The sequence below is a fragment of the Pollachius pollachius genome, assembly GCF_949987615.1.
Source record: "Pollachius pollachius genome assembly, chromosome: 20".
Lineage (NCBI taxonomy): Eukaryota > Metazoa > Chordata > Actinopteri > Gadiformes > Gadidae > Pollachius > Pollachius pollachius.
In genome coordinates this window covers 2048729-2075508 of record NC_136953.1, presented here as the reverse complement: position 1 = coordinate 2075508, position 26780 = coordinate 2048729, and the positions used below count along the sequence as shown (strand labels likewise).

General features: G+C 40.9%; 2 protein-coding genes across 2 annotated transcripts in view; both read right to left on the bottom strand.

The window, feature by feature from the left end:
- The window catches only part of clasp1a (cytoplasmic linker associated protein 1a), a 133555-nt gene extending 113925 nt beyond the window's left edge, over window positions 1–19630 (bottom strand). Inside the window, exons 1-2 of the mRNA XM_079757971.1 lie at window positions 19542–19630; window positions 16215–16915 (exon numbers count right to left, since the gene is read on the bottom strand). Of these exons, the coding sequence (XP_079614097.1) occupies window positions 16215–16409 (195 nt within the window). The 5' untranslated portion in view covers window positions 16410–16915; window positions 19542–19630. The remainder of the gene's footprint in view (window positions 1–16214; window positions 16916–19541) is intronic.
- Window positions 19631–20001: 371 nt separating this feature from the next.
- On the bottom strand, window positions 20002–26297 carry nifk (nucleolar protein interacting with the FHA domain of MKI67). Its single transcript, XM_079758456.1, has 6 exons — window positions 26060–26297; window positions 25830–25958; window positions 25409–25517; window positions 21520–21731; window positions 21264–21320; window positions 20002–20623 (listed from the first exon to the last, which is right to left on the bottom strand). Exons 1-6 carry the CDS (start codon window positions 26177–26179, stop codon window positions 20423–20425), a joined length of 828 nt encoding a protein of 275 aa, XP_079614582.1. The 5' UTR covers window positions 26180–26297; the 3' UTR covers window positions 20002–20422.
- Between the last annotated feature and the right edge of the window lie 483 nt (window positions 26298–26780).

Here is a 26780-nt window from a genome sequence, read left to right as displayed (position 1 = left end):
GGACCTGGTGCGATTTTTGGAAATCCGAACCTGTTTTATTATAAAGAAATTGACAGCACTAATCGTAAAAGTAGGAATAATACGTGCTAGGCTGTGCTGAATTCATTTTTTTAGTATCTACAGATCATTTTTATTCTATGCTGTGATTAAATGACTTATTCGTAATATTAAGTGAAAAATTCTTCAATAGATTAACATGTATGCATTGATGGGGGCTTGGATTAGGGGGTGTCATAAATATTTGGCCTGTTAAGCCCTTAGAGACTGTAATGGTGATTAAGGGCTAATCAAATAAATTTGAATTGCACCTATACTAGGGATGGGCATTCGATTAAATTGTCTTTGTCGATCGTCGGTAGAATTAAAGATCAATTTTTGATGAATCATTGATATTTTTATATTAAAATGAACTATTCATATGCTATATTCAAAATGCAATGAAAAATGATCATTAATTCTCCCGCATTTACATGGACACTTCTGGTCCGAAGTGTTAAATTTAGAAGTGGAAGAACAGCTTAATCGGAATAGAAAATGATCATATATACGCGTCAATCAGAATACACGAGAATGCGTAAGAGTACACTTACCACTTTTGTAAATGCCATATATACAGTACATTCGGATTGCATGATAGGAATAGATCTATTCCGATTATAAATCTAATCAGATCAGAAGTGTCCATGTAAATCGGAATAAAATCAATAAAACACTGATTGGAATAGAATTCCATGCGGAATAGAAGAGGTGGTTTAGTCCGCTATAATCAACCTATATACACATATTTACTTTTAAACTTAAAGAGATGGCATCAGCAGTTGCAGTAGTTCGCAATTGGTCCATCTGTACTTTTATGCACACCAAACTGGACCGCTGTCAAGGAAAGTGGATTTTTTGCCTGGTTAACGTCTTTATTATCAACGTCAACGTCTTTGGCAGATTATTTCTCTGCTGAACAACACTATGAATGGTAATTGTAAAAAGACACACCGTGTGATGATATCTTTTAGCATTAGTTTTGTCTATGAAAAATGTACATCGTCTACGAAATTCTTATTGATCAATTAGTCAATCGTCGATTAATCATGCCCATCCCTAATCTATACTGTGTGTTACAGAGACTTCCACAGCTTTCATCAAGAGCTTTCTGGGGTAAGGCTCAGAAAGCTGTCCTCTGTCCCCTGTCCTCCGGACCAACAACTCTTACTCAACGATGAACAAAACCTAAAATTGCAGCGGAGCTCAGTGTATCCATCAATGTGATCATTGTTCGAGATGCCTTGTACACCACTGGCACAAGTTGAAAAGGGGGAAATCTCCAAGCTTTCTTGCAGCATTTCACTGAGGCACGCCCCCTTTGGGTCGGTCCCACTCTGAATTCTGGGTGTCTACCGAGTTCAGTGAGGTTTACCGTACGACTCGACAAACAAAAGTGGCTGCGCCCGTAAAGAGATGTATATTCTTTGTATTTGTACCACGTTGGTCATTTTAATGTAGATTTTAAATGCTCTTACACATTTGATTACATTGCTGCTTTAATCCGGTCACCAATGTATGCATTGCACGGTCTTGCTGTGCGTTTGTTTTCGAGCTGTGGGGTATACTTTGAAGCGCGCTGAACATAGCCAGGCTTTCTTTGGAAAACCTGTATCGACAAATTCAAAACTCACAATCAGAGTTAAATGGTACCACGAAACTCACTTACGAGTCAATTTGTCAAGCCAGGTTTTCCGCTTTAGTTTCAATGCGCGTTCCCTCAAAAGGGGCGTTTATCGCGTAATTTTACTCACCTTTTCAAAAAAGATAGATCAAGAGCAGTATATTTCACTCAAGAGGAACAGATAGTCATAATGAAATCCTATAAGGAGTTCAAGAAACAGATAACAACGGCGTGCTGGCAAAAAAATCATATCATGTAAATTCTTGTGTGAATATTGCATAATGTCTAAAAATTAAGTAAGTGCAGAATTGTTCGCCATTAATCCCAATAGTGATGAAAATGCAAATCCGGATGTTTTCTTTTATCTGAAAGTGTATAAAATCCTTCCTTGCAGTTTGAGTGGTCAAAAGGCTAGGAACACCAAAAACATATTTAGCATGTATGACCAGCTACAACCTTGCGAGAAAATCACAGTGAAACACAGAGACACTGCGCAACAGTAAGTGCACAGCTTCTTTGTGTAGCATTGCCTACATAAGGTCCAACAAGGACGATCAAATAGGGAATACCCTCTGATGAGAACCTGTATCTCTCATAAAGAATATTCTCAGGCAATACCAAGAGATTGGATCTTTCCCGGAAGACCCCCTTTCTCTGGAGGGACCCCTGTACGATACAGACTCTTGAGGTCTACGGGAACACCCACAAATGGTGACAGCATTGTCAAAGGAGGGGCTAGGCAGCTGCGCAAGCCGATATAACCCGATAGACTTAGCTGATAACCTCGTCGCGACCAGGTTTGGTTGACAGCATAAGTCACCATGGTTATACAGCGACCCTTAAAGAGAGCGGCTTTCATTAAACAGCTAACCCAGGCTTTGAGCGCAACATATCTAGCTAAGCCACTAATCGAGGTTTGTAGATTTGTAGTGTCCCCCTAGGTCGGAGAGAACAATGCCAAACACCTTAAGACTGTTACCCTATAGACAGAAGAATAAGTCCCGTCTCCGAGACTCCGGTTCCCTTGGTCAAATATCTATGGGAAATAAAATGGGTTTTTGAATCATCGTACTTAACAAACTCTGTAGGGGGCGAAGAAGAAAAAGCTGCGTAAAGTTTTGAACTACACATTTTTTCCATCTAGTTTTGACTGAGTTTTTGGATTGTCGGTGCCGTTAAAGAAATAAACGATTATTAATGCTACTTTAACGACACAGAGAATCCGAAACTACAGTGGAAACCAGATGGAAAAAGCATGTAGTTCAAAACGTGACGCAGCTTTTACTTTTTTGCCACCTACAGAGTTTGTTATGTACGGTCATTAAAATAAACATGTTATTTCCCATAGACATTTGACCGAGGGCACCGGACCCTCGGAGGCGGGGCTTATTCTTCAGATGTCTATTGGACCCGCAATTTACATGTCACGTGTTTAATACATACGCCCACCACTCCCATGAATGCGTTGATGATGTACACTCCCTGTGATTACTTCTCTGTATGAGGGCAACACTGTGGCTTTAAAGGTGACATACCACCAGGTGTGAGTATGATTAGCCATTGCAAGCCGTTTTGGAATTCTACCACTTCTGACATCACAAGTGGGCGTGTCCACCTAGATGTGTGAAGAATAGATCAGTCTACCAGCCTACCCAGTGGACTGTAGCAAACATTGCTCATCTATCCGTCATACATCTAGGAGGATACGCCCACTTGTAATGTCAGAAGAGGCAGTTTTCCAAAACGGCTTGTTATATCTTACCACTATAATAGCAGGCCTGTTGCAACCAGTACTGATGGTATTGTGTGTATAAAATGTCCTTTTAATAAACTATCTGTACACTTACAAAGTTATCAATGCTAATTTTTATATGTTAAGACCCTTATTATACTACCAAAGATGTGTCGGGCTACTTCTAGCCTTTTAAGTGGTTTAAAATGACGATTTAGTTTTTACCATAACACATGCCCCCATCGTTCCAAGTTTATAGCGTTTCGGTAGAATCGGCTAAAAACAGCCAACTCACTCCTTATCTAAACCTTTTCTGGATTGGATTTTCGATAATATCCATTTTCAACAGATTATGTACTTTCAATAGCTCCCTCAATTTGGATTGGATTGCCTCAAAACACTTTTATATATTCAGTAATACTCAAAGATTATGTCAATATCACTTTTCCTTTATATTATCCCCTAGATCGTAATATTGTGCGTGAATATGTTGCTTATGGTTGCTTGTTTGTGGGTTGCAAACTCATCCACAATTTGGATTAGATTGACCTCAAACAGCGTTTTTCTGACTTTCTTCACATCGTATTTCCGTATGTCATTCATAGATACAATTTCAGAAATGGATCAATGGTCAAAGAAAGATCTTGTTTTATAACCAGAATTTGAGATATAAAAAAGAAAATGAGATATAAGGAGAAAGGATGTTTTAACAACTAGAAAATAAGAGTTAATTATAATATTATAACTATATCATATCTAAAAGAAAGTTAAAAAATCTGCAAATCCAGGCCGCGCCCACTTATCGCATTATTGTATCCAAAAACAACAACAAAATACTTCTGACCATAGGCATTAGGGCTGTGCAATTAATCAAATTTTGATCACGATTTCGATTCTTGGGTCAAACGATCTCCAAATTAATAAAATCGAGTTGGAACGATTCTTTTGGAATTTTCCGTTGTCTATGAGGTTTTGTGAAAGAGCGTGCGCAATTCAGTCCCTCCCCCCAGAGCATTCAACGCGGCCCGCGAGCTGTGTGTGTGTGGTGACTTTATTCAGAAAACAGCGCCAGCGAGATGGCAGAGGGAGGACAGCCGCGTTTACTTGATAAAAAGAGTAAAACGAGTTCTCTAATATGGCAACACTTCGGATTCGAAGAAGCCGACGAGGCACAGGCCCACATAATGTGCAAAATGTGCTACAATGTTATATCTGCACCCCTTGGAAACACGACAAACTTGTTTAATCAAAGGCCCCGTCCACACTAACCCGGGTAAATCTACAAACGCATAAATATTTATCCGTTTAGCCCTTCCGTCAACACTAAAACTGAGAATTCTGACACTGAAAACGATGCTTTTCGAAAACGATCGCTGAGGTGGATAAATGTGAAAACGCTGGGTTCGCGTTGTAGTGTGGACAGGGTAGACCAGGCCTATTCGACTAGCGGCCCGCGGGCCGGATACGGCCCGTTTGAAAAATTTTCTGGCCCGCGAGACTGCCAGTAAATAACAGTGATGAAAATTATTACAAAATATAAAAAAAAAAAAATTAAAAATTAAAATATTTAATTATTATTATTTTTTTTTAATTTTCTTAAAATTATTACATCAACAACGGCTCTGATCTGGATCTAACCGGATCTAACTCATAAATATCTATGTCACGCACGTGAACTAGGCGTGTGATGCGTAGCCAATCACGCAGCCAAATGCAGCCAATCGCACCAATCACAGCGCTGCTCTGCAGTTGCCGCGCTGCTCTGCAGTTGCCGCGCTGCTCTGCAGTTGCCGCGCTGCTCTGCAGTTGCCGCGCTGCTCTGCAGTTGCCGCGCTGCTCTGCAGTTGCCTGAGCTCATGGGTGACAGGGTTCGGCACCAGCATGGCGCTCTCTAAACCGAAGAAACGGAAAATTGACTCGGAAAACCGCCAGTTCCAGAGCGAATGGACGGACAAATATTTATTTATTTTGCCTGCCGTGACCAGTACGAAACCGGTCTGTTTACTGTGCAACGAATGCATGTCTGTGATGAAAGAATACAACTTGAAGCGGCACTACAAGTCAAACCACGGCTCGTTTTCGGCTCGTTTCCCGGAGGGCTCGGATGAACGGCGAAGCAAAATACAGTGTCTGCTAACATCATTTCAACACGGTCAGGCCGCCCTTGGTCGCTTTTGCACGGAGCAGGAGAGGGCTATGATAGCATCCCTTCGTGTAGCCTGGACACTAACCAGACAGAAGAGGCGTTTTACCGAGGCGGAGACGGTTAAAGATTGTATGCTGGCTGTCATTGACGAAGTGGTTGTTGATGAAAAAGTGCGGGAAAGCGTCACCTCATCCATTAAAAAAGTGTCTCTCTCGGATACATCAACTCTTCGCAGAGTGGAATTACTCGCAAAGGATGTATCAAGGCAGCTTTTGGATAACCTAAAAAAAACTGATGTTATGAGCATCGCTGTGGATGAATCAACCGACTGTACTGACATGGCTCAGCTATGCATTTATGTCAGATTTCATGATGGAGTGCGCTTTAGAGAAGAACTTGTGGGGCTTATTCCGATGGAGGGACACACCACAGGTGAGGCGATATTTCAAAAGATTGTCGCATTTTTTGACGAGCGTGAACTGGATTTACAGAAAGTTTGCCTTTTGGTCACCGATGGCGCTCCAGCAATGATTGGTAGATTACAAGGGCTGACAGCGAGGCTATCAACCATAGCTCCACACATGCAGTTTTTACACTGCATCGTTCATCAGTCTGTGTTGTGTGCAAAGTTGAGCGGTGATCTGAAAAACACCATGGACACTGTCATGAATATTGTGAATTTCATCCGCTCAACCTCCAGCCTACAACACCGCCTTTTCCGTATGATGCTTGCCGACATGTTTGCGGAACACAAGGACTTGCTTGTTCATAACGATGTCAGGTGGCTTAGCAAGGGGAATGTTTTGGACCGTTTCTGTGAGCTCCACCAGGAGATTGTGTCTTTCCTTCGCGTGTGTAAACACAAACGGGCAGCAAACCTCCTGGAGCGCATGCTGGATGAACAGTTCATGGCAGAAGTGTACTTTCTGTGTGACATTTTCAAACACTTGAACACCCTGAATCTTGAACTGCAGGGACGAGAAAAGTCTATTGCTGATTTGGTTGAGAAGCTTTGTGCTTTCAAAACAAAGCTAACCATTTTCACAACAGACTTATCAGCAACAGGACTGCTGCACTTTCCAAGACTGCGTGGATTCATGAACACAGCACCGGAGGCACGGATAACGCCCGTCATGACAGATTTCATGACAAAACTGACTGAGAACTTTACTGAGAGATTCAAAGGGTTCAACATTCCCATTGAGGTATTGCACTTTGCTCGTGACCCCTTTTCTATCAAACCTGAGGCAGACTTTTGTGCAAAAGTAAAAGAGGTAATGTCTTCTATTGATGAGAGCATCTTTCAGTTGGAAATGGTTGATGTGCAATCCTCCTTTGCTTCAAAACAGTACTTGCAGTCTGAGGGTGCAGAGAGCTTTTGGTCTAACCATGTGAACCAATACCAGTACCCCACAATGAGGAAAGTGGCCTTGCTAATAGTGACAATGTTTGGGTCCACTTATACATGCGAGTCAGGTTTTTCACATATGAATGCCATAAAAACAAGGGCACGTTGCTCCATGACCAATGAAAAGTTGCACGAGTGTCTGAGGATTGCCCTGACTACATATGAGCCAAACTATGTTGAAATAGCAAGGTCAAGGCAGTGCAATTTTTCACATTAACCTGAAAAGGCTCAGAATGACAGCAGTGTGATGCTAATGGTAATGTCTTCTATGACAGCATCTCTCAGACTTAAAGGGGACATATTATACCACCAGGTGTGAGTGTGATTAGCCTTACAAGCCGTTTCTAAAATCTGCCCCATGTGACATCACTAGGGGGCGTGTCCACCTAGATCTGTGCTGGATAGATGAGCAACATTTACTTCAGTCCAATGGGTAGGCTGGTAGACTGATCTATCCAGCACGGATCTAGGTGGACACGCCCCCTAGTGATGTCACATGGGGCAGATTTTCGAAATGGCTTGTAAGGCTAATCACACTCACACCTGGTGGCATAATATGTCTCCTTTAAATGATGAATGTGCAATTACTTTGTGTTAAAAACTTGCAGTCTGAGGGAGAACTTTTGGTCAAAACATGTTAAAAAACAATATCAGTCTCTGTGAAAACAGTTCAGTTTTATGTTCATTATTTTGTCTGTTTTACTGTCCAGCTCAAATTTTAACTGTGAGTATGGACTGCTATGTTTGAAATTGTTTATCTCTATCTATGTTGTGAACAGTCCCATCTATGGTCAGATGGCTTTGCTTTGTTAATCTTGAATGTAGCATTCATATAAATATGGACCTTGGTTATAAAAGCCCTTTTGTGAAAGTATTAAAGTGGGGGAAAAAGTGGATACTGTATGTGTCATTCGTTCTCTATTATCAAGAGTTATTTTTTAGCCATTAGTTTACAAATATTCTGTGCGGCCCACGAACCCCCAGTGATTTTCATATTTGGCCCACTTGCTATTGAAGTTGAATAGCCCTGGGGTAGACGGAGGCTTTCAGAAACGATGACGTTCGGTTGCCATGACGCTGCCACAAGCTTGCGCTCGAGACCGAGACGCATATCAAAAAAAATGGCAGACGAAATGCAAATGATGATCTCTCTGTACAATGTACTAATTTATCTCTAGATACTACTCGACATATTGGCTCAAACATATTCTTTGCTCCAACGCCGGAGGTGAGCGCTGTACTTGATGTTCTTAAGTGATGGTAAAAAACCCGAAAGACGGCAGTTCAAACCGTACTTGAAGCGGCGTTTCTGGACAAGACCGGGTCGAAAATGATTAACCAGCTGATCAACTGTAAATATCAGATGATCGCGCGACTGTAATCTAAACAGAGAGGCGTGGCGGAGTTGCGTAACCATGACAACAACGGTTTATCAAAATAATTTCAGTGTGGAACGTGGATGCAAAACATTCCGAAAACGATAGTGTGGAAGGAGATTGTTTTCATTGCAGATGTGCGTTTTTACATTTACCCGGGTTGGTGTGGACGGGGCCTGAGACGCAATCACAAAGCGCTTACGACGAATTGGCAAAGAAACAAAAACACAAGACCACAACCCCGACGACAGCAGGACAGACGTCGATTACAACCGATTGTTGTGTCTCATTTAATTTTCTAGTATATTTATTTTATTCATTGAAAGTTTTATAGAAATTACAGAACAGCTGGACACATATTTATTTGTACATTATTTTCAATTTCAACATTTTCTATTTTTTTATTTGAACAGTTTGTGTACTGTGTAGTTTAAGAATTATGAAAACTCAGTTACCGTGGGTTTATTTTTGAAATGCCGAATAAATACATTTCATTTTCAAACTCAAGAAGAATCGTTTGAAGAATCGTGATATCAATCTTGACCAAAAAAATCGTGATTCTCATTTTTTCCAAAATCGAGCAGCCCTAATAGGCATACATATAAAGTTGTCCTATCAAGTGACAACTGTATATAAATGTCAGCTGTTGATTATGATCAACCCAGTCGATATGCACAATATTGACCCCATCCAAACATTATTCTGAACAAACCCTGAAACTATGATTCATGGTTCCTTTGATAGGACCGGGACGCTGTGATGATGTACCTTAATGTATACAATGTGAGCACAGTTCACCTTGCTTACCAGTTTATGAGTTCTATGCATAATGTTATTTACACAAACCCAGATGAGGCTTCCATTTCTTTTTAACAGACGTTTTTAACCAAAGCGACAATGGTTAATTCATACATTAACGGCGGAGTCAACCACGCAAGGCAACAGCCAGCTTGTCGGGTGTAGTAAGGGTTAGGTAGCTTGCTCAGGGACACCTCGACACTCTAGCTAGGAGCAGCTGGAGATCGAATACGCAACCTTCCGGTTACAAGGCCGCTCTACCTCCTGAGCTAAGCCGGGACAGCTATTAAGATGACAGCTTTTAGTGCACAAGTCATTTAGTAATTGAAAGACAAATGAATTAGTCGGTTTTTAATCCAAACCATAGTGCACTCGTTGCAAAAACAACGTAACGTGTAATAGCTGGGCTGCCATAAACTGTTTTGCTTTTGGGGTAAGCTAGGTTCTGCCGGCTCATATTCTAAGGTGCGCCAGACAGAACAGCACCTCCCTGGGCTGTCGAGGCCATGACCCAGGCCATGTCGAGGCCATATTATGAGAGGTTATGGCGGCTAACCAAATACCACCAGCTACTGCTGTAAAGAGCTTTGTTTGAAGGTATGGCAAACGGCCGGGAGGTGGGACTTCTGCACTTCAGCACCACCCACTGCACAATCTGACGTCACACAGAAGTAAAGTTTGAGCACAAAACATAGTTATGTTATTATAACTCTAGTTCTATGGTTGTAGGCGTGGCCGTCTAGGCTTCGCCTTATGAGCTTGTCCCGTGCGCGTGCCCACTGAAAATTTCAGACAGACAGACAGACAGACAGACAGACAGACAGACAGACAGACAGACAGACAGATCGGTGGTTCGTCAAACCACCGCAAGCCACCTATAGGCCGTTGAAGGAACTCCAGTTTAGTCGCTTCCACTAGGGTTTCACAAACAGGCAGTCTTTCATCAATTCTTGCTTGGTTTATCTATATACAAGCACATTCTGTCTCTCTCTTGATAGAGAGAGAGATGGTTGCGGTTTCCTGCTAACCACAACATCCTGCATTATTAGGCAATGTATTAATATTAGTATTATTAAAGCTCTATGTGGTTACAGCTTGACAATTCCATTACAGCAGTGAAGTTGCCCTCAAAGAAGCATATCAAACATGAAACCACAGGGGTAGATAAACAAGATCACAGAAGGAGTTATCTTTTGTTTATGCTCTGCTGTCCCAAATCATGTTTATTGGAGTCTTTATTTAAATCCACTCTAGTGAATTGTTACCTTTAGATTTTGTGAATGAATATATGAAAACAATTCGATCTATAAAATATATCAAGGAACAGTTGAGCAGAGAAGTTGGAGCAAGATCTTCAGGGATTATACTTTTGACTGCTCATGACCACTGATCATGTTGAGGGGCTGACAACTTTGTGTGTGCAAAGGTTACAGGGCTGTATTGTTAATGATTTCTTCTTGTTGATTAAAGAAGACAAGAGACTGCACAGCGCCCCCTAACTCTAGGTCAATTGAACAAGCAGCTCCAGTATGTGAGCACACCGGAAAGGAGGACAACTCTCAAAAAAAAAAAAAAGTGCCGCAGACTAGCGCAGAGACTTGACACCTGAGCAGGAAGCAAGGCACCATGCGGAAGGAATACTTCAGTGTAATACGCCCAAAGGAAATCTGGTTTGGTTTCATTCATGGTGCGGGTAATGTGACAGAAATAGGTGTTGGGAATCTTTGGACTTTATGTCCAAACCTTGCAAAATCCCTTGCTTGGTTTGATCAGAAAGTGTGCAAATGCGATTTCTATTGTTAAATCGCCATCGCAGTGTTATTACGTTGTTGTGTAACTGTTCTGCTAGAGGTCAACTTGCGCTGAGGGAAAATAAGGACAAACAAAAAGGCACGTCACAGACCATTGGTTTGTACTGGAGATGAGAGTCTTATCTGGGGGCAACGTGCAGAGAGGTTATTATTATGCTATTATCTTGTGATGGGTGACTAGTTGTATAAATTGTACATACAGTCGTGTCATAGATAGAAGTGGCCTCGCTGCAGAGCTACACCAGGAAGAGAATGAGAGCTCTGATAGGAAGGGGAATGAGCAAGGTATCGTAGGACCTGGAGGATCAGACAAGCATTTAAGTTTGAGGCTAACTCTTGTTTTGTGGTCAAACATGCACATATCAAAACACACACACACAAACCAGTGTTCAGGCAAAACACACACTGATCTCATTGGCCTGTTGGATCTTTGCACACACACACACACACACACACACACACACACACACTCACACACACACACACAGACACACACTGTTCCCCTCTGTGTGTAAGGCAGAGTAAATATGCAGGAAATAAACATCAGAGACTGGTCTGCTGCCAGCTGTGTAGGCCCAGCGGAGCTCTGTGAATCGTTTTCATACACGACATAGACTTCTATGCCAAAAAAATCATAAAAGGAATGAAAGCTTAGCAACTACGTTAAATACCAATAAAATAGTATCTACTATATACTAATATAGCAACCCCTCACAAAAGTCAAGGTTAAGATTAACTTGCAGTGATGCCAATCAGCAGGCAAAAACACAAGGAAAAGATTGCTGTTGACAGAACTGTGCTGCATGTGTTTGCATTTGTGGACAAGCATGTGCATGCGTGTGTTTGAGTAGACAACACCCTTAGTACTAATGCAAGCTGTGTAAGAAGGTTAAGCAGATCTCCCCCCCCCCCCCACACACACACACTAAATGACTAAATATACAAAACACACTGAACAAAAGGGCAGCATCTTTTGACAATGAGTAAGAGAGGGAGAGAGATAGAAAAAGAGGTCTGGCAGCATGTTCTAAGCCAACATCCAGACCCAAACTCAAAGCAGCCGACAACAAGGTTTGCTGCTACAGGTAGATTTATGTTTGTCTGTTACACAAGAAGGGACATGGGTAGATGGAAAGAGAGAGAGGGAAAGAGACACACACACACACACACACACACACACACACACACACACACACACGCAAACTAAGACAGAGAGACTCACAGAAAGAGTAACAACATCAATCAAATACAATCATCAGGAGAATGAGTGTGTTTCCCAAAACTCTCTGACAGGGATTGCAGTTAAATGTTCCAGGAGGCTGAGATGGCCAGCAGCCAGGTGAATGTCTTCATAATGTCACCCCGTATTTACCCCCAGCTAGTGTTATGATTGTACCTTGCTTTGCCAGCAATACTACTACACTTCCTAAACTCAACTTCAACCAAGCCAATAGGGAAAAGGCGCCTGAACCGCTAGCTTTTCAAATTGATGTAGCACAGTGAGGAGCTACATCCCTTTGCACACACAAACACTGACACAGATTTGTATGTACAGTACATTGATGTAGCTGTTGTCAACCATTATCTCCTAGCTAGCATTAAGACTGTAATTGCTTCCACTATGACTGATCAATTCTAAAGGGAGTGTTGAGAGTGTTTACATGGCCTCTGCTGCTTTTTGCTGAAAGGACAACACTGTTTGTCTGCAAGGAGGCAGCAACAGCTGTCTAATCAGTGTCCAGATTGAGACTGCAGCCTTTAAACCCTATGCTACCTGAGGTACACCCACACCCCACATTCAGACATCACAACACTCACATCATTCAACCAACATCAACTCAAAATAGTGAAAGTGTGAAACAAAAACAATACAATAGGACGATATAATGTGGATATTGATCAATCTTGATTATCCTTGTCTGTCTCAAATTCACAAAAAAATCACAAATGTTCCCTTTAATGAAGTCTAAATATATAGCACCTCAAGTCATTCATTGTGTCTGGGAGGGAGACGCTTTATTCAGGTCAACACCCTAATAATGCGCATAAGTGCTCATGGCATACTGCAGCAAGCAAACTCCTGGAATGGGCATGGCCGACCATATTGTTAGAGAAGAAAGGCATGGGTCCTCATGGGTAAAGTGTCGGGTAGCTGAATGTGAGTACATGGAGACTCTCCCTAACACACACGCTGCAAACACACAAACACATACGTCACATCATAGATAGACACAAACAGACACCCACACTCACATACACACCCACACACTCTCACAAACACTGCTAACACGTATATCCTTTCAATGATACACATGTACACCATTTCATAGGCACACACACACACACACACACACACACACACACACACACACACACACACTATATATTGTAGATCCTTTTAGATAATCTTTCCCACTGAAAGTTCTTCCACAACATGACCAGAACGAATTGTTGAGATCACACAGGCTTGTTAAGGAATGATTCACTCTCTGACATGACAGCAGCTGGGGGGGAAGGGATGGAGCCTATTGACTGTAGACACACCGGCCTTAGCTGGAACCACTGAGGAGGGCTAGAAAGTAGTTATCAGACAGAGACAGAGAGAGAGAGAGCGACATTAACGTGTCAGTGTGGATCGGCCTCACTCAGAACTCATGAATCATGACATGTCCCTACTCAACAAGAGCATCAGGCAGGCTTTTTCAGGAAAGCACATGCTTACCCACACATTTGTAGCACAATTTTAATAATTAAAGTTAATTTGCAATTAATTACATTTATGGCCGCTTCAGGTATAACACCATGTGGTCTTGTGGATTCAGAGCCACATGGTGGTAATAGTAGCCCTGTGACATGTTATGATCACATGATCAAATGTAGCTTTTCAGAACATACTATCGCTAACTATATTTCATTGTCAGCACAGCATCATTTCTGTGTGTTTCGTGCAAATACTCTGTGGCACATGAATTCAGCCAACTTGTAAACTTGACAGGTCAATTAACTACCGTGAGAGCAGAATGAGCTTGGTTTTCTTACTGAACAAAAGACAACATTCTTGGGAGAAGACCATTCATATGAGGCTATGATCCTACAATTTAGCTGTTTTTAGGTATCAACACAACAAATACAATAGTTTGTTTAATAGGTGGATAGTGTTCTGGTTTTCTACTGAATAACAGATAAGTGGTTACATGCCTCCTCACAAAGCTCCTCAGTTTATGGAGGATAAATCCAACCCAATTCCCCCACTCCCCCTCACTAGTACTAAATACTTTCCACGTTAGGTGCCGGCTGAATCCTGGCATGCTCTTAAGGCCCTCATCACTCCGCATTAATACACTCTGTGTAGTCCACCTGACCACACTGAGTGGCACTGTGTTTCAGAAATTCTATTGCTGTATTAATTTGTTTGTGTGTTTGTTTGTTCTGCCCGGTTTAGTTCAGAGCCACTTGGCCTTCCTGCTGGCTATTTGTCCTTGAAAACAGGCAACATCATCGCCCGCTGTGACTGAATGACCCAGAAAGGGGGAACCCCTGAGGTCCCCAGAGGAGGGAGGGACTGAGGGGAAGGACAGACAGACTAAGGCTGCTCGATTACGCGAAAAATCATAATCACGATTATTTTGGTCAATATTGAAATCACGATTATTCAAACGTTTTTTTTTGAGTTTGAAAACATGTTGTATTTATTCAGAATGTCTCTGATTTTTTGTTTTGTAACTGAGAACTTTGAAATTTTGCCTTAAAAAGAGAAATAAGAAAATGTTCAAATCTAAAATGATATACAGATATGTATCCAGCTGTTCTGCCCTTTCTATAATAAAAAAAAATCAAAACTGCGATCAAAATTCGATTAATCGCCCAGCCCTAAGACAGACAGACAGACAGACAGACAGACAGACAGACAGACAGACAGACAGACAGAGAGAACAAGAGAGAAAGACAGAAAGAGAGAGAGAGTGAATAAGACAGTGATAGAAGGAGACAGAGACATAAATAATGACAGGAAAGAAGAGATTTGAAGTCAAATAGAAAGGGGAGAGAGTGAAAGACTTAGAGGAAGTAATGCACATACAGGCTTTTCTTTTCCTCAGAATTATCCTCTTCACGGTGGAAAACTATGAATAGGCTGCATTTGAGTTCAGGGCAGGAAATAGACATTGGTCCAGACAGTAAGCACATGCATGGCATTTAAATGCTTTCCAATACTTCAACTTAAAACATTTCAGCTTTATCCCACCCAACCTAGTTTGTGGTGACACAAGGACACAATGTTCCCAACGACACAGTCAATACATAAAAACATTATAACAAAATAATAAAATAATGACAACAATAATAAAACCAATAAAAAGTCTGTGCAGTCTCCCACCATAGTTAGGTCTCATATTGTAGGTCTCATATTTGGAACTGGCAGTCAAAAGTCAATGATCTCAACATCTCAATCTTTGGTCCATTCAGGACTAAAGGACTACGTGCAACAAAAAAAACAGTGATGTTGTCTACTACAGTATTAATGGGAGATCACATTCAACCTATGCTTCAACACTTACAATTAAATGCCAAAAAGACTAAAAGTCCAAGCCTATGTGTGGGGCATTGAGTGCATTTTGCTCTGCAAGATAAGGATATGGGATAATTGTGATATTCAGACAGACATGCAACAAAAGCCAGTGTATCCTGACATTAGTAGAATAGAGTGTTCACATACCAGGCAGACACTAAGAACAGAGAGAGGGCAGTGGTTGGTCATTGTCAAGACCACTCATCTAATCCAAACGTCGGTGCTGATGAATTACAGACGGAGAATCCTTTGGTTTTATTCCAAATATGGTCCAATCAATCGCACTGGGAGAATGTGAGGCCCCCACTTCTTGTTTCTGAACAATGGAAATCTTTATCCATCCAAAACTCTGCAACAATATCATGATTGCATTATTTGGTTTCAGAGTTCAACATCACTGCCCTGATGTTCAACCACTATTATTTTTCCACTACAAAAATCTTATCTCTTATCTGGGGAGCCAAACAAGGATTTACATTTCTTCTAGGTTCATTCTCTTGAACCACAGATGTGTTTTGGACTATAAAATGTTGAGTCCCTTTGTGTAAGGATTTCTCAGGATAACAATATCAAACACTTTCCAATGAAAACAAGCCTGAACCTTAAATCCTAACACTAATAGCGAAGCACAACCACCATCTTTTTCGACTGCAACGCTACTTTATAAAATGCAACAATGATTATTACTTTTTTTAACATTTCTCCAAGGATCTTACCTTGAAGTTGCTTGAGTTAACCCAGGAGGTGGCGATGCCGTCCACCAACTTGTCCAGGTTGGTCTGATCATGCTCCAGGTCGCTGGACTTGTCCTTGTCGGAGATGTAGTCAATGATCTCCTGGCCCACTTGCAGTCTGCGCCCAACATCCTTCTGCAGAACCTGGTTCAGACAGCTATCCATGTTGGCCTCCATGCTGAGCCCACCACCTCCCTCAGTCTGTATGCCTGTCCCAACTGCCTCGCTTAGTAGCTCACCAATTACAGGATGACTGGGGACTGGCCTGGCTGCTAGCTAGCTTACCTGCAATGCCCCAGTAAGCAGTGAGAAAATTATAGCAAGAGTTGAGTTCAGCCACAATAGTTAGCTTGGTATCTGTACCGGTGGGCAATAGGGGGTGGGGATTGGGCCTTTGTGCCGTACTGATGAGTGCTAGCTAACAAGCTTGGAAACCGGGTGTCTGTGGCTGGATGATGGATAAAGTGGGGCTAAGGCAGCAATGTAGCCTGTGTGGTGTCTGGAGAACAGCTGGGAGAGTTGACTGGCTCCCTCCTACTTCCCTGTGGGGAAGAGTCTGAGTTAAACAACCTCTGGGCTGGTAGCAGAGATGGTTGCTTCAGAGAGGCTGGCGAGGGACAGAAGAGGACTTGTCTTATAGCCTAGAGGTCCATATCCTGTCCCGGGGTCTGCTTTGGAGATTCCTGGACCAATCAGAATCAGAATCAAATCAGAAGGATGCTCCAATGCAAGGGATTTGGTTGTTCATACAATTTGGAAATATTCTAAATAAATGAACAAGACATCCAGCAAAATAATAAGATATTTAGACATACGTAAAATATAACTATAAAATAAAATATGGTGAAATGGAAAGACAAGGTCAACAACGACAGGAGTTCAAATCATATCCTTCAAGCGTACAGTCTCCCAGAAACCCAAACCATACTGTTACTACTACATAAGTCCACTGTTTGTCATGCTTGTTAAGGAAGGCTCATTTGTTGAGCATATGATGGGTTTACATGAGATGAGCTGAGAAGGTGAGAAAAAAGGCCATCCCATTTCCATATACCTTATGTTTGCATGTCCTGCATTGCGTGGCTGAGGACCAATAAGAGAATTACTCTTTCATCCCAGATACACTGACTGGTTTTGGTCCTAATCAAGTATGATTATGGATATGGGGGTTAAACCATAAGAATATAATCATCATTTATATAGATGTATTATAATTTCCAGGTTTTATTTGAAGCGATACATCTTTGGGATTTTGATCACCTTTTAAACTAATGTTTCCAATGAGGGGCAGAAGAGTGCCGAAAGTGTTCATGTCCTGGTCAAGCGGTCCTTGGTTTGATCCCAATGCACCCTACCTGTAGGCCATCTAACCCCTACCTGCTCCTTCAAGACGTTTCTGTATTCACTGTTAATAGATTGGGATGAAAGCATCCCCTAAATATAAATCTTACCTGAAGCTAATATTAGCAAAGAGGTATATATACATGTTGTTCATCCATAGGGAATGATTTATTTGTGGAAAGGCAAATGCAACCTTACAATAAGCACTTTCTTTACTAGTGCGTTAAGGAAGCTTGCGTTGCCATGGAACACCATTCAGCAAATGAAGCCCCAGTTGGGACCAATGCGACAAAGGATAATATTTAATTACCAGCCTGATTTACATAATCTAACCTGTTCCATTGACTCTGTAGATAGATAGGGCGCACAGTGACCTCAAAGGGACAAACCGCCAATGCAATAAATGTTCTGGTTTGATAATTGGCTACCATGGAAACCGGAAAGGAGAGTGGTTGTGGGTGTTTATGATTGGGGGTCAGCTCTAGCAGTATCAACCTAACCTGGTTTATCATTTATTACGCTAGTAGCATTTTAACTGTTTCCACTTCAAAACAAGACCTGTCACATGCTGACCTAGCTCCTTCTGTCGATAACTTGAGGGCTTTCCTTTGTTCCCCAGTGAGAGAGCTGAGGACACCTCAGCTAAATGTGTTCACTTGTTTCTACTGACTCGGAGGCTTTTTCTATTCTAGGCAAATCATAAACTACAAAGATCCCAATGATGCAAAAGGCAACACAGTGACTAAGCAACTGGTAGAGTACAGCCTGAACACGGCCAGAGTACAAGAGTCCCGCTGCAGAAACCTTATGCTAATAACATGCCTTCAAACTTACGTAGGTTGATTTAGTTAAAGCATCCACTAATATATTTATTGAGAGAAACACATTTATTGAGTGCCAAGTTTTGACTTGGGCATGCTTTGTAGCAAAACTTAGAATTGGTTCTTATGTCCATAATATTTCCTTTCGATCACATTTCAGAAATATGTTTTTTTCACTTGAACAAACATTGAATTGGACAATATTTGAATTTGTATAAATTTTGGGGCGAGAGTAGTCTCACTCATTTTTTAATAGCCACTGCCAGAAAACCAAAGTTGACAATGTTTACATTTTTTATCGTAGTATTGTAGGTCCAGGTGTGCAGATTCTGCCTGCCACACAACAGTGAGCATGCCTAGATCATAACCCTTCCTCTGGAATGGTCCATGTGACTTATACTGGTAGTGACTATCCTCACACCTTGGGGCGTTTCATTTTTCTATTTTCATTTTAATAAGTGTTATAGCAGCATGACATTTTATTTTGTATGACTTAAAAGCTGCGATGAGATTACAAATGCATTATTATTGTGTATGACTAAGACTTAAAGAAAGTCCCTTGACACACTGTCAGAATCCAGGGCAGAAATAGAGAAACAATATAAACCATATATAATGCTTTTAGGAACAATACTAATGCTGAATAAAGTCAATTTACAAATTATATTGTAATATATAGGAACATATAACGCCTGTTCAGCAGAACTTTTGCTAATTATTAGTAATTATATTTATATTCTGACAGGCAATGCTGGCTTCACAGCCAGGGATCTGTGCTTTTGTATGGCGTTAGCGGCTAGCTTTCACAGCCCAAATAACGCAACTAATCACACAAAACCACACAAAAGCCAACCCTGACAGCACTCACACAATGGGTAACACAACGTCCGCTATCACAGCGAATATCTAGCACTTACCAACCATTCAGTGCGTCACATTGTAACATGATACACACATCTGGGGGGGGGATTATAGGTAGGTGTGTAGGTCTACAGCTATAGGCTATAGGCTAGCCCCTAGCAGAGCCCTGCCTTTCATTGAAACGTCAAATCTAGACAGACACCAGCACATCACAAAGAAACACACCAAGTCACCTGCACAGGGTCAAAAATATACTGCATTCATGTACATTGATATAGCCACTCACCACATTATTTTTAAACAGCGTAGCTGTTGAATAAATATAACTCCAGGGTCTTTTTTCTCAGAGTATTCGTCAGTTTCTCTCCACCCCGGAATTCTAGAGAAGAATGAGAGCCATGCGCATGCGCGGTGCACCTAGGGATGATGTTGGCACTTGCAGCGTTGTCGCATAGAAGGCCCTTACTTTATGTTTAGAGCCCTAGCGACATCTTCTGGACACAAACCAGGTAACTTACTTCTAATCATACGACTTACTAATTGAACTTATGCTGTGAGCGTGTCAATCACAAAGCATAAATATAAAACATTAAAATGGAAATCATAAAAAAATTCTGGTTTAATCTGGCATTAATGATTCAAAAGTAAAACGTATGATTTCTTGCATTAACTATGAAGACATACAGATGTTGTAAATACATCTTTCCAAAGGATACTTAATTGTTTCTTATCCATCACACATGGAAAAATGTGCAACACATTTTCTTTTATTGTTATAGCGTAAGGTTTTTATGACTGAACAAGAAGCTGTAACCAAGTATGATGAAAGGTGTAGGTAAAGGAAAAACAAACTCCAACATACTTTAAATGAGACTAAAACCTTTATACTTCAACTGTTTTCCCAAAAGGTTTATCTCAGGCCCAAGAAGTCTTACAAAGGACAAATTTCTTCCTTAATACCTAATTACCTATAATGGGAGGTTCATCATTGGTTTGTGAAATTATTTACACATGTAGAAGACCGACATAATAAATCAATAGTCCATTTATAAGTTGTATTGGGGGCCCACCCTTCAAAGCCTTGTTGACACATGGAGATCATGTGGGAGTCCATGCTCTGATGGTGGTGGTGGTGGGTGGGGGGGGCGATGATGTAAAAGAGAGTCCTCATTCAGCTTTTTCTCCTTCTGATGGCTTCTTTGTCTCAAGGATTTTATCCATTTCCTCCTCACTGATGTCTTCCTCATATTCATCGCCCAGGGGCAGCTTTACGGTTACCTCTTCATCTTCCTCATCTGTGTCGTTGTTTGGTCGGATCTGAGACTTCCTCCGCTCCAGGACTGAGGGTGTGCAGAGCGGGGTGATGTCCTGAAGAGAGAAAATGGGGTAGTCATTAGAGAGAAAAAAAAAATAAAAAATCAATTTCAATGGCACAACACCAACCATTTAGCCCAAAATTTGAAAACTTGTGATATGGCAAGCGCAAACACAGAAACAGCATCATTTGATATTTACAAGACTTCAACCAAAACATTACTGAGGCTTTGAGAACCAATCATAATAACCCATTTAGGTCCTTCAACTGTTTCTCTCTAGGTACTTGGCGTATGGGTTTTATCTTGCTGCCACAGAAGGCAGCAGGTGGTTAGCATTTACACCCCACATTATGGCTGCTCGATTATGGATGAAAAAAATACAAAAAATGGTCCAAAGGAAAATGTTCAAATCTAAAATAATGTAGAGATATGTATCCAGCTTTTCTGCACTTTCTATAAAACATTTAAAAGAAAAAAAAATCAAAAACTCAATTAGGTTAATTTTGTGATCGTTTTACGCTAAAATCAAAATCGTGATCGAAATTCGATTAATCGCCCAGCCCTACGCCACAGTAATGTAGGCACCAGTTTCTGACGTAAGGCCACTGGTACACCTGAAGTCATTTTCAGTCTGGGCAAGACAGTAACAGGAAGAGAAAGATATAGAATTGATAAATGGCTGTATGTCTTACGCTGCAAGTGGAGACGTCAGCATTCTTGGACCTCTCCTTCTTTGGAACCTGAGAAAACTGAAACGAAAATAAATACCAAATATTACCATTCTCATCCAGCTAAACCACGAGAGAAAGTTCTAAGTCAATACTGAACCTATTGATGAAATAATGGTGTAACTACACCCTTAAATCTCGGAGTCAATCTGTGGACATAATGGTGTCCGCACTCATGAAACATGCTAGACTGCCTGGATATTATGAAGAATTAACGTACATAACCGGGGAATTCATAGTCGATGCCACTAGCCGACAGCCTCTTGCGGAGCTTGGACTCCTTGCGCAGAAGTTTTCCGGTCATCTTGGCTATGCCGTCCTCTGTGTGGACCCTGTTGTACCGCTTCACGGCAGGAAAGATGGGCTCTTTGAACTTCCTCTCTGATCCCGTAAACAGACTCATGTGCACCTTCTCTGGTGCAATCAGTTGACCTGGAACATCACATGGATATAAGATTAACTATGACTGGTTCGTTTAATGCATGACATTGTTAGTAGGGCGCAAGATTTTGACTGAAATAATTGCTATTATTTGGATTTATTTTTTTTACAATTAACAGAATATCAATTTAATTCATTTTCTCTGTGTTGCCAATCCAAGTTCCCTTAATGGCAATTACTGATTTGTTATGAGCAGCTGAGTCCTAATGATTTGTAATTTTATTTTAACAAAAAAAATGTGTTGGATTAATTGATACCTTCAGTGCTAAAAATCTAAATATCGATAAATATGCAATTAATTGTTGAGCCCCAACTCTTATCATGGAAACCAGATGAGATTAAAATAAATCAATTTGAAAATAAATGTTCACCTGGGAAAAAAAACACAAACATTTACATAATCACATTCAGATGTTTTGATTCAACAAAAAAAGAATATGGTGGAGTAATGCCTGGTTTCCTATTTCGATATGGAGATATTCTGCTGAACAGAAACTAAAAATGTGAGTGGATAGCCTTTCGGAAGGGCATTTACAGGGTTTCAAGTTAGATTTAAGACTTTTACGACCAATATGAATGCATTCTAAGACCTATTTCCTTTCCATACTGGCAAAAAAGTATGAAGGAAAATCAAAGTCCCAGAATTACTTCAAATGTAAATAAGTCTACGCATTCAACAGAACTGTGTTTAGAGTAGTAAGAGTACAATATACAATGCTTCATTAAACAAAAACGTATATCCTACTAGATACATTGTAGACAACATAACATTCCTGCAGTTAGTGGTAAATCGAAAGGTTGAGTAAATCTGTATCTCTGGACAGTCAGAGAATGTTGTCAAAACAGGTGACCAGATGCCTTAAAAAAGCCTCAGCCAAAAATGAGCCTCCATATTAAAGTGGGTTATTAACATAACACGCACTAGGTGTATTAAGGCTGTCTCGTGGTGTAGGACAACCTGTAGGGGCCCAGAACATTATACCCCGTATCGGAGCGGGTGTTTGAATAAAGCTTGCGGCATATTTATTTATTTAAGTAGGAAGACAAATCATTTATATAATCACGTGTAACAGGTGCCTTTAATGCAGTACTCAGTGTTTCCCCTATATGCACCTAGCAGTGGTGGTACGCCACTGCTGAAATATGACCGCCGCTGCTGAATTTCTTTTTTTAACAAGAGGAGAGGAGAGCTTCAGCTTATCTCTTTAAATTACGAATGTTATATTATTTTGCGCTACAGATGTTTCATATCCAGGTCAATTCCCGCTGTGAGTAATGCATATAAACGGAGAGGAACTTCCGTAAAGTTGGAAATAAATTGGCAGATTCAGAGTTTGCGGTTCAATAGATCATCAGTGAAACATTGTTGCGACACAATTGAGTGTAGTAACCCAGAGAACCCGCTACAACATTGTTTTCATCCAAACGAGCCGTCTTTAGCAAACGGTGAATTGCATAGGCTTTCAGCCGCGAGCTTAGGGACCGTCTGCAAAGTGCAAAACTGAAAACGACTACAATGGTAAAATTTCAAAAGCGTCGCCATTATTGACTGCTTGGTCTCTTTGGAAAGCTGGGAACCTGTAGAATTGTATAACATTATCAGAATAACTATCATGTACTGACACAGTGCTGGGAAAGGCTACAATATTGTTTTGCCTTCCAGCCGGTTACACACCAAACCAAGCTGATTGTAGTACCCTGGGTAACTCCATATCCCTTGGAAACACTACTGATCCCTTGCCCTAGGTCTTGTGATGCTGTGTGTAAAAGCAGATCAACAAAGCATAAAAGATGAAGTCTCCAGCTCCTTTTATGTAATGATATGTTCATTCGTTTTGGTCAGGGTCCTTTTGGAGACTCCAAAAAAGACCTTTGGCTAACCAAAATGCATACTGTAAACAAAAGTGAACCCAAACATGTAGAAGCATAATCTTGGTCTCAAATGAAAGGTTACCTTCTGGGCTTTCTTGTGAACCATTTAGATAGCATACCAGATGTTCTGATATGTAATGAGACATAATCACACACAAGGCATAATCAAACACAAATCCAATTTTTAGCTATTCCGCCTATGCAATTTTGACAATTAAAAAGCTAAAACAAAGTGTTTTGGCTATTATTTTTACTTAAAAAGTGAAAACTGCAATGGTATGAACACCAAAACTGAAATAGTAAAAATACTATAAATAACTATGTACAAATAAACAAAAATAAGTAAAATTACAATAACAATGTACAAATAAACAAAAATAACTATTTACATGATTCCCTCCCTCCCTCCCTCTCCCTCCTTTCTTCTCCGGGTGTTTAGCCATCTTTCAAAATGTTCATAAAACCACACTCCACAACAAAAATAAATAAAAATAAAACCACACACAAGCGTGCAATTCAACCACCTGCTCCACACTCCGCACACCCCTTGCGCATTTGTTTTCTCAACCGCACGTGAGACGGTGTTTGACATGCTGGATATTGGCAGAAAGGTCTTTTTATTAGCTATTAGGATATCTAAGGCCCGCCCCCGACCCTTGCTGTCTGCTGGTGAAGCTGTCAATCAAAGTATACATGCCCCGTTTTGATAGTGATCCTCTCATTGGCTTGTAAGGCTTGTTTACTAGGAAGTATTGATCTTACAGACATGTGTGAAGGCTCTACATCATCGTGAGACCCTGGCGAACACAGTGGATACCATGAATCAAACGACAATAGTGAAATTCTAACCCTACATCGCAGATTTATACAAAAAAAACATTGCAGCGTTTTGGTTTTCTATTTTTCGGCTGCTTTGTATAAGACAGCTTGTGCATATACACAATGTAATTAGACTAAAATAATATTGAGGGAGGGGGAGGGTAAGGGGGCTATTTTGACCTAAGACACTAGGATATATTTGATTTATATTCACTAAACATATTTATTCCACCGAATGGTTGACATTGGATGACATTCCTGAGATTCTAAGCTTTCAAACAGTGTATGAGATGACTATATCCCTCAACCTTATGATGCCGGGGTGGTGTAACTAAAACTTGCCCGCCGGCGGGATTTGACGATTAAGTGGTTAAGGACCCGCAGAAACCCTGATTTTTGTGTATTTCTCCAGAAGCCAGTCTACACCTTGTTAAAAGGTTTACATGGGCTGTATCCAAGAATGTTGGCATTCTGTTTTAGCTTATCTTCCTACCAAGGAAATTTTACTGGCGCTTGCAGAGTTTGTGTTTGAACAAAGTCGAAAGTGCGCTTACAGATTCCATTATCCACCAATAAGATTTGTCCAAACAAACTGGAATTAAATTAAACTGAAATGCCTTATTCACCCAGATTTGAGATTATCTGCTTGTCATACTTTTGATTATTAATATTAAATCCGATTTGTGGGACTAGATGCTGACTAACCTGCATAATTGTTCCGAAAAATACAACCATTACGACCGGTTTCCATTTAGGTTCCTTTTAGATTTTTGTGGGGGTATTGGTTTAACCAGCCAGTGGGTAGACCAGGTGATAAGCATTAACACCCCTAACTTCACTGTAGGCACAGTAATCTGCTCCCAGGTGACTGCCACACCAGACTTCATTTGCAGTTTGTTCCACGAAATATTTTTCTCCTGGAACTACGACTACAATGCACATTCAGTTCACTCTGGGTTGTATACTAAAATACTCACATTTGATCAGCCGCTCTCGCATGAGGTAATTATTCATGGTCTCAGCGACGATCTTGGCCACCTCATCGCATTCATACTCAATGAAGGCGTATCCTTTGCTGCCACCCGTCTAGCACAGAGAAGAGAAACCAGCAGGGTACATAAAGGGGTCAGGCTCAACCATTCAAAACTGAGTCAATACATGCATATGACTTTATGCTGGGAGGGTTGGAACGACTACGCTTCATATACTATATGTCCCACAATCTCCATTGGCTCTTGTGTCGAGTAGAAACGTGAGGGGTGGATAATTTGAATAAACCACCATGATACCCAATGCAGTGGCTATAAAATAAGATTTTTGAATTTAAAAAGTTTACTGCAGAGATGATGTGGACTAATTCCACAACTGAGTAAAATAAAAAACAATGCTGTCTTTCACCTTTTTACTTCTTGACAGGCGCAATCTCAAGATCTTCCCAAACTGCTGGAAGTATATCTTCAGTTCCTTCTCTCCAAGAGATCTGGGCAGATGTGCGACATAAACCACACCTGGACTCAGACCGCTGAACTGTGGAAACAGACACATTAAACATTAAACATTAAACGACCAAACAGCGATGTTTAACTGGACGTCATTAGAGTGTTACAGTAGGCCTGTAACTAACCGACCTGTTTTGGTCTCTTCTTCACCGCCCGGACCTTCTTCCTAAACGCAGACTCCTCTTCGGGGTTCAGGGCCAGAAGCTCCTTGGGAGCTTCAGCCGTCGCGGCTTTTCCACCCTCTGTCATGTTTCCTGATGTTTGATTATTTCAAGAAAGTGGTAAATGTAGAGCACGTTTTAGTAAAACCACAACAACCTGGGAGAACCACGTTGGTGTGTTGAATGTTCATCCGGTGGCCCATGTGGTGACAACGGAGACCAGGAACCCAGGAAGCCAGGGTTTAACTAGGGGGGGATGAGCGCTCTCACAGCGCCCCCTATCAGCTCGGAGGTAGACATCAGCCTTCACGGAAACGGGAAATGTGTCTTTGGTCTCTTTTTAAACGAATTTAATAGATTAGTATGTAGATTCTATCCAGTGTTTGATTATATAAATTAGAACCACAAACTCTGCTCAAATCGTCTTTAGCATCCATGCCATGAGTCCCTGATATGACCCTTTTAGAGGCAACAGGAGGTCTGTTGACTGTAAAAGGCATAAATGGCAAACTATGATAATCAATGCTAAAATATCAGTTTTAATTAGTTATTTTAGTGCATAAAAGTACTTTTCATGGTGTCAGTGTCATTATAGAATTGTGTTAACAGGTGCTTCCTGTAGGTAACATTAAGAGCTATTGTTTTAGGGCAATTTGTGAGAAATTGCATATTGTGGACTATATACATAA